This window comes from Galleria mellonella, unplaced genomic scaffold (assembly GCF_026898425.1).
Source record: "Galleria mellonella isolate WM207_F2 unplaced genomic scaffold, CSIRO_AGI_GalMel_v1 utg33, whole genome shotgun sequence".
NCBI classification, from domain to species: domain Eukaryota; kingdom Metazoa; phylum Arthropoda; class Insecta; order Lepidoptera; family Pyralidae; genus Galleria; species Galleria mellonella.
Window position 1 is genome coordinate 10,520,557 of NW_026442079.1, and position 19,472 is coordinate 10,540,028.

At 31.9% G+C, this 19,472-nt stretch overlaps 1 protein-coding gene across 4 annotated transcripts in view; it reads right to left on the bottom strand.

Moving 5' to 3' along the window:
• LOC113518471 (kalirin) overlaps positions 1-19,472 on the bottom strand; it is a 271,700-nt gene that overhangs the window by 19,872 nt on the left and 232,356 nt on the right. For 3 of the 4 annotated variants that reach the window (XR_008253032.1, XM_052896496.1, XM_052896498.1), the window contains exons 32-40: positions 16,242-16,368; positions 14,766-14,894; positions 12,805-12,870; positions 12,564-12,647; positions 8,775-8,972; positions 4,730-4,830; positions 2,135-2,327; positions 878-1,075; positions 169-369 (exon numbers count right to left, since the gene is read on the bottom strand). Coding sequence is in view for 3 of the 4 variants with exons in the window: in XM_052896496.1 (XP_052752456.1) it covers positions 169-369; positions 878-1,075; positions 2,135-2,327; positions 4,730-4,830; positions 8,775-8,972; positions 12,564-12,647; positions 12,805-12,870; positions 14,766-14,894; positions 16,242-16,368 (1,297 nt within the window). In the remaining variant the exon portion in view is untranslated. The remainder of the gene's footprint in view (positions 1-168; positions 370-877; positions 1,076-2,134; positions 2,328-4,729; positions 4,831-8,774; positions 8,973-12,563; positions 12,648-12,804; positions 12,871-14,765; positions 14,895-16,241; positions 16,369-19,472) is intronic. The other variant, XM_052896497.1, reaches the window with a different exon arrangement.

Genomic DNA, 19,472 nt, shown 5'->3' on the forward strand with positions numbered 1-19,472 from the left:
AATTTAAACTTATAAGATGTTCAATCCAATTCTGACGCTAATCTTGTTAAGCTACGTACAACAAAGATGTTAACTGTTTTGATAATTTATAGATTTTCATTGTCTTTTGTTACTGGCTGTGTCCAGACGGACTACCCTTTGGTGAATGAATGCGTTATAAGAACTAACCTGGACATGGGCCTTGTAATTGTAGGTGGGGCTAACGAACTGAGTCTTTTTGCCGACCGCCTCACTGAATATGACGCATTGTTCGAAGAGGAACACGTGGAACTCTTTGCTTTTCCCCTCACGGTCGTTGCCCCCGCCCGTGATGTCCGCTATCGCTAATGGTTCTTGGAGCAACAGCTTTCCTTGGGAGGCTATGCTGGCCTGGAAATAAAACAAATCACAGAATTAAACCACAGCGCCATCTATGACTTGATATAACAAGTACATATCAGACCTTGTAAACGATTTAAAATATTAAACCGAGAATGAATCCTGACGCATTTAGTGTTATAACAGGAATTAAATCAGATTCTCGGTGAATAAAATATATATATAGCTATATAGCATATTGATATAATAAATAATAATCATGTATAAAACAACCAAAAATATTTCGCAACAGCATTGAAAAAATATGCAAATTATAAACATAAAACATCATTAAATAAAAACCGATTCGCTGTGCAAGTTTTCAGTCACTAATAATTTATATACGTTGGCATCTTTTAAAGGACAATAGAATGCGTACATTTTTTACCCTTACAATATAAATAGATCAAAATAGTGTGTTAAGTACGCAGTTGACTGTAAAGCAAAATTTGTCCTTCACAAGCAAAAAATCCCTCGCATGCGTCTTAAGACCTTAAGAGCGAATTAAATTTGGCCTTACCGGGAATCCTTTTAGACGTCCCACATCCATCATTTTATTGGCATTCTTGGGTATGATGTCCGAGCACTCGACAGCATCGCGTAGAGCTTCCAGCACGGGCAGCGATGCGGCCGCTTGCTCGGAGTACGCGTAGATCTTCTTCACCAACAAGTGATACTTCTGGATGCGCTGGATCGGCTTTATCAGTAGGTCCCCGAGCTGGAACGTAAGTTATAAGAATATATGAGAAGTTAAATAAAGTTGTAATAACAGGAAAACGACGCCGCGAGGAATAAAGCGCGACTAAAAATATTTAAAGGCAAATGTTATAGGCATTGTTTCTCGTAAGACAAAATTTAATATTATATTTGCAATTATATGTTAAATTAATTATTAATTTATATTTAAAATATGTTAATTTCTGTAAGCATGTAGGCGGCAATACGATTTCTGTTTCCTATAGGAGAAGCTCAGTCTAGTGTAGGAAACAATATCAAACTTTGTACTTATACAAACATACTTTGATAATAATTACACTTTTATTTATTTTAGACAATTTATATATATTTTTATTTATTATAATATTTATTATAATTATAGACATGACAGTACAATCATATTATTGTTAAATAATTAATCAAAATAGGTTGATAAATTGGGTAAATGAGGACAGACAATATAATGAAATAAATCAATATCTGATTTATTTCATTATATTGTGTCAAATAAAAAATTTAACCGATATTGTCGCTAATAAATCTTTTCTTGATTTTTCACACACACACACACACACACAAAACATCAATATCTCTCAACTAACGACTTATACACCTATTTTGGCTATTGAAGTGTTTTGTCCTGTTCTTTCGTATTAATTTCTAAAGTTCAAATTAACTGTAACTATTAAGTTACAGTAGGTTTGTAAAGCTATAAGAAAAGACGTATTCTCTACTTAGTCTACTGAGTATAGGAACTGTAAAGTGTTCTTAGTTCACCATTGTTGTACACCTTGTTTTTATAATTCAAAATATCACTATGGAAAATAAAAAGCGTGACCTATAAATATATAACTAATTTTATCACACGGCTTCGTACGGGTAATTCGTATATAAAACACCCTATGTGTTAAGTTATAGTATAACCTACACGTGTACCAAATTTCATTCAAATCCATTCAGTAATTTCTACATGAATGAGTAACATCCATTTTACTAACTTTTATGTTAAAAACAATAGGATTATTTTAGAATTAAAATAAATACCTCTAACTAAACTCACCTGCAACTTTTGTCCGAGTTTGTGTCTTAGTTCTTGGAAATAAACTTCATTTTCCGAGACGATGAATTCGGAGACAGGTTTGTTCCGGCAGTAGGACTCGTAGAGGAACATGCGTTTCTCCAGGAAGCGGCGGAACAAATCACCCAACAGCTCCGGTTTCGCGATGCAGCCTTGTAATTCCTTCACGAATTTGCTGCACAAATTACATTAAAACGTCATACAACTGGTACTTAATATGTACCGACGCTAGGGTTTTTGGGAAAAGGGTGCATTTCATTAAATTAAAAAACTACATTTACAATTGTCACAACACCAGTTATTTGATTTAAAACCACTAAACTTATTTTCTGTAACTACATCCTTTCATATAAAAAAAAAAATTCCTAAATCTGTATACAACTGATAGAGGAGTTATGAGGTAACATATATTTAAAAAAAAAATTAAAAACCTTCTTCTTTTTGAAGTCGGTTGAAAATTTATAAACGGAGATTACTCGGCAATAGATGACGCGGTTGGTAATTTAGGAATTTGACATATTAATATACAACGATTGAAAATACCTATTAATTTGTAATTTCCGTGCACATTATGTTTCAGTATTAACTTTTTGTTGTTATTTTGAACTGTAACTTCTATAATACAATAATTCTACATGATAATAAATTGTGTTGACGTTATATAAGAAAATATACCTTTATTGAAAATTATAAAAGCATGTTTTATCACTTTACTTTCTTTTATTTTTTTATAGAGACCGTAATATACTAATTAATTAATGTACTATTAAAGTCTAACTGCGGTTGCCAACCCGCCTGCCAAGCGTGACAACAGCTGGCAAAACCCTACTTACGGGGAAAAACTATGTTAAGCAGTGGACAGTTGACAGCTGATATGATAATGATTATCGGGGGGATTACCTCCTTACGGGGAGGTTAGTCCCCGTTGCTATCAATGTACCCTATCAGGTTGACCTCCATGTGGTTTCCCCTGGAAACTATCGTGACTAATTTATCGTTGAATTCGTCTGATAGGCTAACTGACCTGTCATTTCATCCTCACGTATCATCTCTCACTGGTACTCCGCCAGTGTATACCGATAGCGCAAGCGGGGTTACTATGCCATTCTCACCCATTAAAAAAAAATAATGATGATACTATTAACATCACATAATTAGTACAATAGTTGTCACGTGATACGCATTATAAAACAATTTTGTATTGCTCGTCTCTTAAAACAAATGTTCTACTTAATTGATATGTTTTCAGGATTATGTCCCGAATCTTACACAATGCATTAGCGAAAATTCTTTCAAAATCCGTTCAAGTTTTTCCGTGATATACTGTATTTATACAAAATAATTTCCCACTGCCCAGCTCCTATAATCAATGGGGCGATAATATGTAGATCCTTTCCCAATGTTTGCGCAATACATTAGTGGAAGATTTTTGTCTGATACTTAAATACACAGACATGTAGACATAAAAAATTAACAAAAGAATTGTTTTAGGTTTCATATCGACAGTATAGCAAACCCCGATTAAAATTTTGGATAAATATTAAATGTACAGATATATAGTAGTGCCGTTTCTCGTGTTCATATAAACTTCCAATAATGGTTTTGCGAACCAAAAGCTCGTAAAATTTTTTTTATAAGCAATACCACTTATCATTATGCACTGCTTATCTTGTTCTTTCAAATATATTCGCAACAATTATGTATTGTTTTTATTTTTCAATTTAATCTTTGAATGTAATTTCTTCCTTATGCTGAGCAATAAATTTACATAATGGTAACCCTATTCACGCACACAAAGATAAAGAAGTTGAACTGTCTTAAAAAATATTTGTATGAAGACACTCTATTTATACAATTTTAAGTATTGAACCTATTTTTATTATTGCATTTGTTTAGAGTTAAACGCAACTAGAAAAATATGTCTCTTCTTTTATCGTCCCTGTTATCTTATACTCATAAGAACATGCCCCTATTTAATGTGCCGTTTCCGGCGTTCCAAAGGTAAATGATCGACTTTGATTAGATTCCATACAAACCTTACATTTCCTTCCACAATAATCTTCCACGTTACAAAATACCATGTGAAAGTACAGTATGTACTTATAGTGACAGCATAATAGTCGCATAGCGAGACAGTTCACAATCGCTGAGCACGTTGATACAAGTGAATGCGGTAAACAATGATAAATTACTTTAGAGATAAACTCAAGGCAAACCGCGTGTTGTGAGTCGACCGAACTTAGTGGGTACGTATCATTGTTTCACGCGTCACATTTTCCCGTTAAGATAAAAAAAAAACACACACACAAACTTTCACAAAATCGTGAAAAAGCACAGCATAAAACTTTCGCATTGCAGGAGAAAATAAAAGTTGGATTCCTGACGGTCGATTTTGATAAGTCTTTGCTCTTTGAGAGTTATCGCGAGTATAGCGCGATAAACGAGATACATAAGATGTACGTAAAATAAGTCAAATGTTATGGCGATCTCTCTACAAGCCATAATATGGGAATGGAGACCTACATAACGTTGTGTATAATGTAATTGTTTATAATGAATGACAAACAAATTACTCACTCTCGATGAAATTCATAGATCGCTTCGATGTTGCCGAACACCATGCGGTGTCGTCTGTCGTCTCTGAGTGGTTCTGGCATTGGTGGGTCAGTGGGATGCTCCTGTAAAGGTTAATCACCTATTGGCAACACATCTCGTACTAGCATAATAAAGATCTCCATTTATTAGATGTAGTCCGTACTATTGTTTATATTTTCCTCAGAATAAATAGTATCTAGTAAAGTTCTTTAGTAAATAACATTTTATTTGAATCCCATCAGCTATTTAATAGTGACTGAGTAGAAAAATATTCAAACGTCGATATGCTTTCACATTTATTACATTAATATTAGAAATAAGATTTATAATCATGCAGAACTACCTAAGAACAACAGTGCTAGTCTCTTCTCCTCTCTCTTACTATACTGACCAGGTGGTTTGGTACAGGATATTAATTGGGTAAGCAAGGTATACGGTGTTGTCCTTAGTCGCCATTAATGACATTCCGAAGGTGAAAAAGAGTGGTGATACATTATCATCATATCAAATCACGAGACTTATGCGTCAAGTCCACAGATAGAGGTATATATGGATAGAAGAATGCAGGAGATTGTTTGCACTCATCCTTAAATATATTGGCATGAAAAAATATACAGATAAACAAGGACATTAATAATTTTATTAGTCCAATGCACCGCTTTTACTCTCTGTTTAGCGTAATGGCTGACTGGTAGAGAACGCCATCAAGCATTAAATCCACCCTGTATACATATTTTTGCATATATTATGCAAAAGAATAAATAAATAAATAATACAATATTTAAGCAGTAACCAGCGAATCTTTGGCTGCTTTCGACGAGTGCTTATCTTGAGATTAACCGAGTGGTATTATATACAGACTGCATTTATGCGCTGTGCATTATGATAAGTCAATGTTCTCTCTAGCGAAGATATAAACCTGTAAGAGGTAATACCTATGAGATACGTCATCGTTTCATCTATTCAGATCAACATAAAGAATATGCAATATCAAAAAAGAAATTAAACTATTGAATTTAATTAAATACTAAATGTTACTCATGTCTATACGTGACAGTTACCACTTTCCATCAGGTGGGCCGTCAGCATGTTTGCCATTCTAAGTTGCATAAAAAAGTACATCCTTTACATACATGTATATAGATTTAATAATATGTACATTTTACATGTAGATACTGTTGTTCAGGTTTGTTTTGTACTATTGTTGCCCATTCACTACTTCCTATACCACTGTGTTAGGTTGTCTGGAAGAGAACTCTTTTAGAGATAAATTCATCTTTGCTCACATTATTTCAATTTATTATTAGTACTATATATTTTAGCATAATAAAGACTATATATATTGTTGGTAATATTTGTTAAAGCAGACGGCGCCGTGATAAATTCATCATTAGTACAGCTATTGTAAAGTTAAATAATAATAGGTGATAACACCGTACAAATATTAACAGTGACATTAACTAAACGATTTCACTCATTATTTTACTAGAACTCATTGTGATTAGTGCTATTTGGAAAATCCCTAAAGACTATTAGTACTGCCCTGGTTTAGTATTAGTAATGCTACCACTATCGATAAACACTTGATATTGCATTATTCTTGCTTACGTAAAACGTTCTAAATTTATGTTTTAATAAGAATTTATGTATGTGCATTATTGAAATAAGTATATATTAATATATATATATATAGTATATATAGTTATGTAAACACTACTCCATACAAGAGGTTAGTGTTTTAAAACTCATTTCTTTTGATTTCTAGAACTTGAATCCCATTTTTAAGGTAAAAAAAAACGGATAATTAAATGATTATAAAATTATTATGGAATCAACACAAAAATAACCTAAATCTTGCCGATTATGGAAATAATTACCAAATTGAATTGACGAAAATATTCCATGATATATTGGCTATAATTGTGCAAATATATTTCAATTTTTTTTTAATATCTACATAATCTTGAAAGTAAAAGTTTAAAGTGGTAACCGTCACGTATAGACATGAGTAGTACCATAGACAACAGAGTATACTGTTTCAGCCATGATACTCCCCATGCGTTGCAATTCTTGAGGACCCAGGTGTTATTTCTCTGTACCCTGTAAATTCACTGCCATGTCCCATCCTTCAAACCGAAATACAGCCATGCAAACACAACTGCTTCACGGTAGAAACACGAATAGGACAGAGGCGCCCAAGGAAACGACTTTTGTACAAAATCTCCTTCTAGTGCCTGATGTTTGTTGAATTATTTAACACTACCTGTATACCGCGGCTTCGCCCGTATGAATCAATCAACAAGTAGATAAAGTATCCTATATGCTAAGTTAGGATATAACATGACCGTGTACCAAATTTCATTCGAATGCGTTCAAAACATTTTGCGAAAAAAAGCAAGAAATATCCATCTATACATCCATCCATCCTTACAAACTTTCGCATTTATAAATATTTAGGATAAGTTGTAATTTGTAATTAAAGAACGATTATTAAATATATTAATACAACTGGACAAGTGAGAATTACCTGGAAGGATAGGATAAGAAATTAAGACGTCCTACAAAGAATTAACCCTTAACAACATCCGTGGGGGATCCCCACGAGTGTAATTACATTAGTTAATTTTTTATAACTTTTTTTTACAATTATGTTTTATTTTGGTTTTATAATGCACTATAAATAAAAATATTAATCCCCAGCAAATATAAAATGTGTTTAGAGAGTCAGATGTAAGCAAAAATAAGTAGATTTTATCAAAACAAAAAATTTCATTTGGACGATATAGTAGTGGATATTGATATTGACCATGTCACGATTAAGTGGTCATAGCTTTATTAAGTTCTAATAAAGTAAAAAAAGCAAGTAAATGTATAGTATAGCATGGATTTTTTTTAGTTCATTTATACATTCACAAAAAAAAATGTGTTTTGTGTGGAAAATTTGTAGTTCGTTTACATATGTTTACTCAATTTTATTTACTATTTGATCTTCTGACAAGTTACTAAAATGTGATAAAGGTTTTAAAATACTTTTTCATTTGACCTAAAAAATCTTTATTTTATGTTTAATTTTTTTTTTATTGTTTAATTTAATTCCCAATATACCCTTATTTTATTTCATAAAAGATCCACTTAATTTTTTTTTTTACATTTTATTGCACAAGTATTGGGTAAACGCGTAGAGAAACGAACTCCCCCACGGTTGTGGATTTATAAGTAAAAAAACGAGTGATGTTAAGGGTTAAGAATAAAAGATAGATTTTAAAAAACTGTCGAAAATAGAGGGGAGAAAATCTTCCGGGATATTTGCCGGGCGGGCAAATAGCGGCCAGAAGTCTGAAATATAGTTAATTGGATTTTGTTGTTGGTTTAATAACACGTTTATAGAAGTAATTTTCGTAAAAATGAAATAAATCTTCGGGAAGAGAATTTTCGTTTGAGGATAAATTAAGGTTAAAATTTATAATTTTTATACACGCGTTATGGAATTTTTTCATTGATATTTAATCAAAAAGGATTTGTTATAAAAAGTATAAAAGGAAGAAGAAGAAAGAAAAACTTAGTGCTTAATTTTAGTCTTAATTACAAAAAAATATTTAACAATAAACAAAAATAAACATAACAGAAAAGAACGACACTAAAACGGTGTCACACAGCTGAGATGAAAATTAGTGTCATGTTCAAAAGAATAGGGCATATAGCTATATGTCATGTTCTTTTGATCATGACGCTGATTTTCTGTGGCACCAATTTGTTGGAGAGAGAGAGAGAGAGAGAGAGAGAGAACACTTAAATCAATAAAAAATATACTGAATTGAATTGGTAATAATGGTGTGAATTTTGCACGTATAAAATTAATACCACAAACTTTATTTTAGGGCATCTTATATAAATGTAGTGAATGTATTTCAAATGTGAATATAGAATATATTTTATGAATATATTTTTATATGAAATAGGACGGCCGAGTAGATTAGCTAATTTTACAATATACCTTATAACCCTCTAAATAGACATTATTTCTGACCTGCATATGACGCATGTAGCCCTCACAGATGACTTTCAGGTCTGCGACATATATTTCTTCGGTATCGAAGAGCTCTTTTAAAACAAACTCGCGTTTCTTGAGGATAGCTTCGCTGGTATTAGGACCAGGGGTTACAGGCTGCTCATCCTCTTCAGGGTCTCCCACTCTTCCCGAGGTGCTCGCGCCACCATGTTGTTCCTAGTTAGAATACCAGTACATTAGTAAGATTATTTTTAAAATAAATGTATAAAATAACAAAATACTGCTAAAAATAAAATGCACATAGGAAAAAAAAAACTTTTAATTGGCAATGGCATAGTACTCAGCATGAACTCACTCGTGCCTATATATACAATCAATATTTTCATATCAACAAATAAATAACTAAAGTAATTAATTAGTTAAACTTCTATTTCATATAATTAACGATTTCTATTTCAGAAAGAAGTTTACAATTCCACTATATTCTTGTGTATGATATAAATCAATACTAAAATAAAAGTAGTGTACATTTAAGTAAAGTTTATGCATTATAATATAGTAATTCTTGAGATTCTATTGTATAATTTGGAATGAAATTTTTGCTAAGAAGACTGGGAAATAAACTCAGCTGTTGCATTTTTAAAAATAGAACTTTAAAATTTGTTTGAATTATGAATTACACAAAAGGGTAATGGTATTATGCTCCCTACTATACGACATTCTCGGAAATCACATATTGCCATTTGTGGAATGTAAAAAAAGGATAGTCCTCTTATTCGGCTGTAGGTATGTACATAAAATACAAACGTTCCTTAAAGTTCTGCCTGCAATGCGATTTACAAAGACATACGTTTATATTCTAGAATGTTTGTTAGTGGCAAATTAATTGTTTAATTACCAACTTCATTCCTGTTAACCTAACAATTAGTTTCTGTAGCTGATAGACAATTTAATATAAATAAAGTTTCCTTAAGCTACACGTCAGAACAGTGTATAAACCGTTTCCTTTCAGTTCCCTCGAGATTATATTATTCCTTTATATTATTCGTGTAGATATTAATCAATTCCTTCTAGGACGGAACTCTGCTGTGTCTTCTATGCTCAACCTGTTATCCTCCATATTCATAAATTAAAAAAAAAAGTTCTTATACTAATAGAAAATTAAAGTAGTATACTATATATACAAGTGCAAAATTTTAAGTTGTGAACCTTACGGTAAATACAGTTAGTCAATGTTTTATATAAGTAACAAAAAAAAAAAAACAAAACAAAGAAACCTACTTAATAAAATAAAACAAAAATTTGTCTGTAATTATGCGTGGTATTCTATGTAACTTAAAAATAAAACATTGACGTTGTCGTGTAAAAAGTTTTATCAAATTCCAAAGCAATAAAACGTCGTTCGTGTCATAAAATTCATAAGATCATTAAACAAATATCTAGAAAAGAATATTTTAGTATTTAAACAAAAATAAGTAATTATTATATTCATTATTTTTGCGTTTTAGCGGTACTATGTCACAATAATACACCTAAAATATAATAATAGGGCAAATATTTTGCACTCAAGTGTAATTGGACAAACTTGCCGCTTTTTGTTCAAGAAGAAGTCCCATAAACAAACGTGTTGAGTAAATGGGTGTACAAGTGGAATATTGGGAGGTAGACGTAGCGTCTTAACGTGGAACTAGTTTGAAACTCGGCCGGATTATTTGCGCCGTGCCCCATATTAAACGAGTTGAGAACAGAGTTCGAAAACTGTCGTCGGCAGAATACATAATTTGTTAATTTACAAAGTTTTTGTTTTAAGTAGATTACTCTTTGATATACAGGTTTTAATCAATCATTCGTTAGCATGCTTTTAAGGGAGTGTCCTACCATTCTGAAAATGATTATTGTTCCAAAAGGAATATAGATTGATAAACGACAAATTTTTTTAACCCATCCTTACTGGGGGAAAGGGATTGTTAGTAATAGGGGTCAAGTGGTCCCATCACTAGCAATATACCCTGTTAGGTTGACCTCCACGTGGTTTCCCCTGGAAACCATCGTGGCTAATGAGACAGGGTTACCATACCATTATCACCCATTAAAAAAAACCCCCATCCTTACTAATGCGACGCAATTTTTGATTTCCTAGTTTCCTGTCTTAATATAATTTTATAGCATGAGTAGGTTATTAGTTTTATGTAAAGATAGTTAACAACTTTTATATCACGCTGTATTTCTAAATTTTGATGAATAAATATGAGATGATGTGAGCGGCGCCACAAATATAATGAATTACGATAAAAACAACGGAATGAATAGTTAAAAATAATATTTAAATAAACTTAATAACAATAATTTTCGAATAGTAATTTTTTATGACCTTATCGCCCATGCAGATTACAATTTCAGCTCAGAAAAACGGACAAGAAACTCAACAATATATGATTTTTCAATCAAAAACAGTCATAATACTTTTTAAATAGTCGCGGTCGACTTTATAATTAATTTAATAATTCCTTCTTTTTTGTATAATAAGCACGAAAATAATGTTATAATAATTATATTAAATTTTATTGTATTAATTTTATTGTGTAAGAATAAATAAATAAAATGTACCATTTAACACGATCTAATGAGATACTTTCATGTCAGATTTGTATTACGTTTAAAGTTTTAAACATTTATCTTAGAGAGTGTTAAAAATGTATATAGAGACGACGTGTGTATAAATATTGTAAGAACAAATTAAACATTAGACTATTATAAATTCAAAGATAATAATTCATGCTTTTTCTTGGGACACACTTTTAAATAATAGATAAAGTCTGTGTTCTACGACAAAACCGACTTCAATTGTGACAAATTCAGTTATTTGATCTAAAAATAAATTAATAAACAGATTTTGATAAAATTTCTATGGATCCAATATGTATATATATATCCTTTCAGATAAAAAAAACTTCCAAATCGGTTTATAACAAAATACAACCGAATAGAGAACCTCCTTTTTTGAAGTCGGTTAAAAATAAATATAGTTTAAAAATATTTAAATAAAATACATTAAAAAGAACATGCTGGTGATGAAGCTATAAAGTGATATTATACAATAAAACACACAAAACAGTAAATACAATAAACATATACATACAAATACAATAATATACAAAGCGTCAAGCCAGGACATAATTGAAGATTAGGTATATGTATAAAATTGGATGTCATTAGCGATATTTTATCCTTAAAGTCCCAATTATTCGATGGGTATCCTGAGGCATTAATTAATATGGCAGTTCAGTGCGTGACATACATACAAACGTATTTGGAGGCCCAAGAAAACTACGTAACCCAAACGTCGTTACGACAGAACACCATTTAAGGCTGTACCTTAGAAGGCAACGAAATATTTTAGTGAGAATTAAGTAACCGGTGTAATAAGTCAAAACATTGTTAAGTAGTTATTTTAATATAATGCACAAATAGGGTTACCACATGACCGAATTTAAATATATAAGAATTTTCTATGTGACTTTTTAATTGGTCATTTTATAAAGATAAAAAAATGTGTGTTGAGGATCCGATCATTGAATTCTTCAATCGAAACTTTCCTAATTTCATAACAATGGTAACCCTATAAACAACGGAAAGTTCGTCACTTTGTTGAACTACCGCTACAAAATAAAAGGGCATATCTAAAAACACACTACATTTATTAAAAAAAAAAAAAAGAAGCAAGTGTTCTAACCACGTACTACTATTAAATGTGAAAAATTTAAAACTAGCTCCATGCACACTACATGCTTTAATTCTGAACCGAACCATTCTTTCCTTGACAATCTGTTCAATTTCTGCTATATCGGCAGGACCACCATTAGTATCCAAAGCGTCCAACGCCAGTAAGTTCTGAAAATTGTATTAACATGTCACCTTACTGTACTTTACAAGCACCTATGAGATCCCTCAAGTTAGTTACAAGTTTGATGTTAGATAAAGATGTTATGATCGGTTTTAAGGATTAAGTACACGTGTGACTAGAACGTTGGTAGTGGAATATACTTACTCGTGTGGTGGGGACAGAAGCTGTGGCGACAGGAGTGGGTGCTTGCTGCAAAACCGCTTGTGGATCCTGAACAAACATTAAATTATAATAAACAAATTTAAATATTTCCAATAATCCGAACGGCATTTGCACATTATAAATATTTCCAATGTTGACACCCCTATATTTCCGTTTTCGTCTACTTAGTACTGTCATTTTCAGCTTCCTACGTGAAGGAAATAGAATGGCGTACTAACACATAATATTTGCTTTGCACGGACGTGGTGAATAAAAATAAACCATCTGCAGACTAAACAAGATCTAATATCGGTTGGTGTGACGTCACATGTGCCGTATCGACACAAGTTGGGTTCAAAGTGAAATTGCGTGAGTATACGTTGACAGCGGCGAGATGAGATGTTGTACAGAGGTATATAAATAAGGCCTTAGAAAACAAAGTTTAGAAGTCGATTTTGTTATTCCAATTAAGGTTTAAGAGTTTAGCTATATGTATGTACTAAGCGCTTGTTTAGTTGTATTACAAACATAATTTGCATAACTTTGTCGCCGGTTCATTCTAAGGATATTTATTACTGGTGCCTTGACTTGACTAAAATATCCATTGATATACAAATAATCCAAGATAGACAATTTAATATTATACTGTCATATACTTTGCGTATCAGTTTTTAGTTCTCAAATAAATTTGACTTCAGCATTACATTAATTTAAATTCGAAATTCTTACATGGATACTATGTTGTGAAAATAAATTTGAATGATAGAAACAATACTAGATGGTATTTTCTAAAAGAGTGTGGAAAGGGTTTATTATTAATATTTTTTGTAGTATCACGGCAAATATTTTAGTAATGACATGCTTTATTTACACATTACTTGAAGATATTTCGCCATCTACGAGTATATCTATATTTGCAGTACAATCAAGAGATAAAAAGTGGCTCTAAAAATAGAAACATATTCAAGTAAATAATGCTCATATTTCTAACAAACTAGTAACGTTTGTTGAGAAACTTACGAAATATACAAATACTGTAATATATTTTATAAAAACACAACATTTAAGCACAAAGCTTTATATTTTCAGTACCTATCATAAAACATTTTTTCAATTCTTATTGTACATTATTTAAAGTGTATTTTTTTTTTTTTGGTTGGGTATCTTAAATTTTTATTTATCAATATTAATATCATATTAGGTTTGATTCTACGATCAAATAATCACAGGCCATCAGAAAGAGTTATGGAACGTCAATGGGGTAATCTCAGTTGTGAATGGGTTGTTAAGATGTCTATATATTTATATATTTGTATGTACAACATATGTGGTTAAGAGTTATGAGCGCGCCTGCGGCCGCGATGACGTCATAGGTCGACTGCCAGCCTTCAATCTACAAAGTGGTGACAGGAATATACTTAAATGCCTAATTCGCTTCTCCGTGTCACCTCTTAAGGGCTTGTATACTAAGCTATATACAAGGTGTAATCGAAATCATTAGCTTCTTTTTATGAAGAAGAAACGAGTAGAAAATTAATTTTTGATACTCTTACAGATTAGTGTTTTTTTTTTTATTTTAGAATTCTGAGTAAATTATAATTCAAAATGGAAAATAAAAAGTAGATACCAAATTTTAATTTATATGTTATAATTATTAGCTTTTGTCCGCGACTTCTTCGGCCGAAATAAAAAGTAATGTTTTTCTTCATCTTATGCAGTACATGCGTATACCAAATCCCATAGTGTTTCGTTAAGCCGTTAAGACGTAATGAGGTAACAAACAAACAAACTGACCTTCGCAGTTATAATATTAATAAGGATATGCAAGTAATTCTATAACTGATACATTTGGTCAATAGAAAGGCATTTTTTTATTATGTAGATATATTGATTTTTTTTTATTGGACAGTTAAATACAAAGATCCAGACTTCGGTTTAACACATTTTGAAAATAAAAAAATTACCTGTATAGGTTTCATGGGCGGCGGAAGCTCGAGATCCGCCGTGTCATCCTCAGTCTCATCGAGGGCACCCGCACCGTGGCTGCTTTCGCCACCCTCCTCTGTACGCCCATTGTCAGTGTTGTACGGCAACTGTGAGAATACAAAGTGATGAATCACGTGTAAAAAGAGGCAATTAGATTAATAATCTCTCCCACTTTCTTGTTACTTAAAGAGGCGATCGACTATTGAATGAGCAATCTCTCCCACTTTCTGGTTACTTAAAGAGGTGATCGACTGTTGGATGAGCAACCTCTCCCACTTTCTGGTTACTTAAAGAGGTAATCAATTTTTGGATGAGCAACCTCTCCCATTGTCTGGTTACTTAAAGAGGCGATCGACTCTTAGATGAGCAACCTCTCCCACTTTCCGGTTACTTAAAGAGGCGATCGACTCTTAGATGAGCAACCTCTCCCACTTTCTGCTTACTTAAAGAGACAATCGACCCTTGGATGAACAACCTCTTCCACTTTATAGTTACTTTAAAAGGCAATCGACTCAGATAGATGAACAGTCTCTCCCATTTTCGAGTTACTTAAAAAAGGCGATCGACTCTTAGATGAACAACCTCTCCCAATTTCTGCTTACTTAAAGAGACAATTGACCCTTGGATGAGCAACCTCTCCTACTTTCTAGTTGCTTATTCATAATGCATGACCAGAGGGAGAAGGACTGTCAGTAATAGAAAATGCTTATAAACAATGGAGCTTCTGTCAGGCCGACCCTTACAGTCACCTCTGGATACCATCATGGTCAATTCCCAGTATTATTGTTCCGTTAGGTCAACTTTTCGATATCCATCTTCGTAATGTACTGAGGCTGACCCGTTTGGGTTTAAAAAAAAAAGAAAACTTAAAAAATAAGTGGTTGCACCACTTTGTACCAATTTGATGTTAAAGAAAATTAATCTATAATTATTTTTTACAACTTTGTCTCATGTTAATTCACGTGATTAAGCGGATTGAGATTTTATACGGACTGACCGACTATTCCATTGCAATTGCTTATAAAACTAATGATTCCCACGATGGGTATGCTTTCAGCATTTCTTAGTTACCTTTAGCATTCCTTAGTTAGCTATCAGCGTAATAGTTCCGAGTGGCAGCCCATTTTAATACTTATGATGACCAGAGAGAGACTTTACAAATGTCGTCCATATTAGTATCTTTAACCCACTCGTGTCTCTGGCGTCAATTTCAATGTAAACTGTGTTTAACTATACTCCGGCATGACAGTTAAATTAGTGAATAGGATACATAACACTGGATCTAAGGAATACCAACGCAGAAGGGCTACCATAACCTCACAATATGTTCATGGTTCTATCCATATCTATAGATATTGGTCACAACTTTACATTAGGTGAATAGTCAGCTTGTTTACTATTCAACGTTGAAATAAAAAAAGTATATAAGTAGTTAGTTGTATTTATAGTCTTACCCTGAATTTCTTATCTGAGGGCACCTTCTTGAGTGGAGCGGGTTTGTCTGATGTAGCTGGAGACTGGGCGCCGCTAGGAGCCTTCTCCTTGACCTGCGACGGCTTCCTCAAGCCAAGCCATCGCCGTCTAAAAAAACAAAGATAACCACTTAATATAAAAGTTTAGATTTTTTGGTGACAGAGTAGAAATACAGTGTCACTACGTTTTTTTTTTTTTACCTAAAGGATGTCGCAAACAACATAGATTATCAAAGATCTTCTATTATAATTTGGACCGTTTTAATTGTTTGTTCCATAATACAATCTAGTAATGAGTTAACTTTCTGTATTTACAGCCTTTTGTTTAAGTACATTCAAAAGCTTATTCTCATTTAACTATTTAACATTATTTATTCGTCAATAAAGGTAACATCGATAAATAAACTAATATTCTATTTAAATCTTCACCCCCGCGTCTGAAGTGTGCAGACTTAACTGGTGACCTGTTTCCTTGTATTTTTCTAATGCTTTGTTCACTATCTTTAATTTCCAAACTTAAGTAATATAGATAGTATCTCAATACAAACGCTTCGCTAAAAACAGGTCAACTTCCATCCATGTGTGTATGTGAATGTGTAAATAGGGTTACAATAAAGCACGCAATGCTCAGTATACGAGAGAGTATAGCCGCATGCTCGTTTGCCCCGTGTTGTAAAAAAAAAAGAAATATATTGTAATGTTAATTAAAATTGAAAAATAAAAATGTTACAAAATTATCACAAATATATTTAAAAAATCATGATAAATAGTGCATAATAATTCCTACTGATGCTTATCTTTACTGATTACCATGATTTAGATCTAAGTATAATTTGAAAATATGTTTTTGTTTTTAAATCGGTGAAAATAGCCACCATTTTAATTGATACATGTACACTTATTTGTAAATAATACGTACATCATGTATATTTATATTAGAAAAAATAGTTCCAAATTTAAAATAAACCGAGGTATATATTTTAATATACCTCGGTTTATTATATATATATATATATAAAGCAATGTGATTTAAAGATAGACATAATGATCTGGAAGCAATGTTTGAGGGCTCGAGCATTTCGAGTGTACTTATAAACGGGAGAAAAGAATGGAAAAGCCAATGGGCGCCCTAAATGATGTACATCGACTAAATTGGGGATATTCCAAAGGGAGACGAAATTAGAAGCAACTGAATTCGACGGGTTCGCGAAGAATGTAAAGAAAGTACGAGAAAGATTAGAAAAACGAGATGAGTGGTCGTTATCTCGAAATAACTGATTTCACTTTGAGTTCGATAAAAAAAGATAAATCAAGATACAATTGGTGAATATAATGACGTCTCAAAACACCCAGCTAATATTGACCAAGGTATATTGACTAATAATTTCTCCATTTTTATTATAAAACAATAATAATTTACTAATAAACCACAACAAGAACTCTGCAGACACATTAAACTGATAATATTTAAATTTAGTGAAATATAAAGTATTATTAAAAGGAAAAATTTTACTTTTTGTTTGTAATGGATAAACTTAATTAAATCAATTTTAAAATTTATTCACCTATCAAAAGCTACATTATCATTTTTTTTTATATAACTTAGAATGGCAAACAAGCTGACGGCTCACCTGATGGAAAGTGGTAACCGTCGCCTATAGACATGAGCAGTACCATGGACATAACAGAGTATACTGTTTCGCCCATGATACCCCCATGCGTTGACATTCCTGAGGACTCAGGTGTTATTACTCTGTACCCAGTAAATGCACGCGATCAGCGATCAGCGAGTAACATGAGATATACTTCATTTTAAAAAATTAGAGATCTATTTTTCAATCTATGCAAAGCCGGGGAGGGTGGCTTGTCATATATGAAATAGTTTTCTTTAATACATATAGTTGCTCCATAAAAATAAACGGCGAAGATAATTATTCTGTATTCAATATAGGACTAACACAAAAATAAAATTCTATGGACAATGGCAAAAAAACCCAAATTCGTTTCACAATTAGCGACGTGACCAGGTAAAATTGCTACAAAAAAAAAAAAAAAAACAGATGAAATTTGCTTCTTTTACCTTTAAAATTAGCACATTTTTAAGATCAACATTACCCTCCCTTCTTCATTGAATAATGACAGTCAGATTAAAAAAAAAGAATCGAGTCTCGAGTCGTTTGAAGTTGTGTAACGTACAAGGATAATTAGAAAAATAATCATTTGAAATTAAGCATAAAAATTACCATACTTAAAAGAATATTTAAAGTGGAGTGAAATGTTAAGCCCTGTAATAAAGCTGAAGTAAAGAGTATCTTTGAAAGAGGATTTAACTAGTAATCCAGCCCGCGGGGATGAGCCGCTTGGTTTAATTCACATTCATTAAGGAATCGCACCTATTTTTCTCACTTTTGAAAACATTTTAACAATTAGACATTTAAATATTTGATTATACTTATTAACTCTAGAACTATAAATAGGGGTACGTCTACTACAAACAAACTTCAAACTACGTTTTTAAGTTAGTCAGTTAAAATTTTTAACGAAAGCATTTTAAAAAATTTCAACATAAAGACGAAACATGACATCAAGCGTGTAAAACCGTGGGGAAGAGCTAATTTATACATTTATGATATAGAGCAAAGATGTTTTTGTTTGTTCGTTTGTAATAAATAAACTCAAAAACTACTCAACCGATTTTAAAAATTCCTTCAGTTATAAAAAGCTCTATTATCAGCGAATAACGTATTATTATATAAAAAAAATTTTAAATCCCAAAAAAAAAATAATAATTTAATCAAAATTATAACATATTAGCTATTATATAACTAATATAAAATATAAATTTACTCGTATCTTTCTATCTACCCGCGCGAAATCATGTCGAATTACTAGTATTCTACAAAAAAAAATACAAAATTTTAGAAATTGCCACTAAAAACACGATCAGGTTTTCGACTCGTCTGTATTCACTGCTAAGTACATTACGCGATTACATCTCCAACTCCGGCTGATTTCAATAATTCCTTTTGAAATGTAATATTATTTACTCCCGTCATGGTTCTATATTAATTTGTGACGATTGAAACGGCTGTTATTCTTTACCGAGCAAAAATATATTTTATTTCTATACATTATTTCGTTTTATAAATTAACATATCTGATTATTAAATCAATCTGATTATTTTTATAATTTTTTTCAATTTTTATAACTTT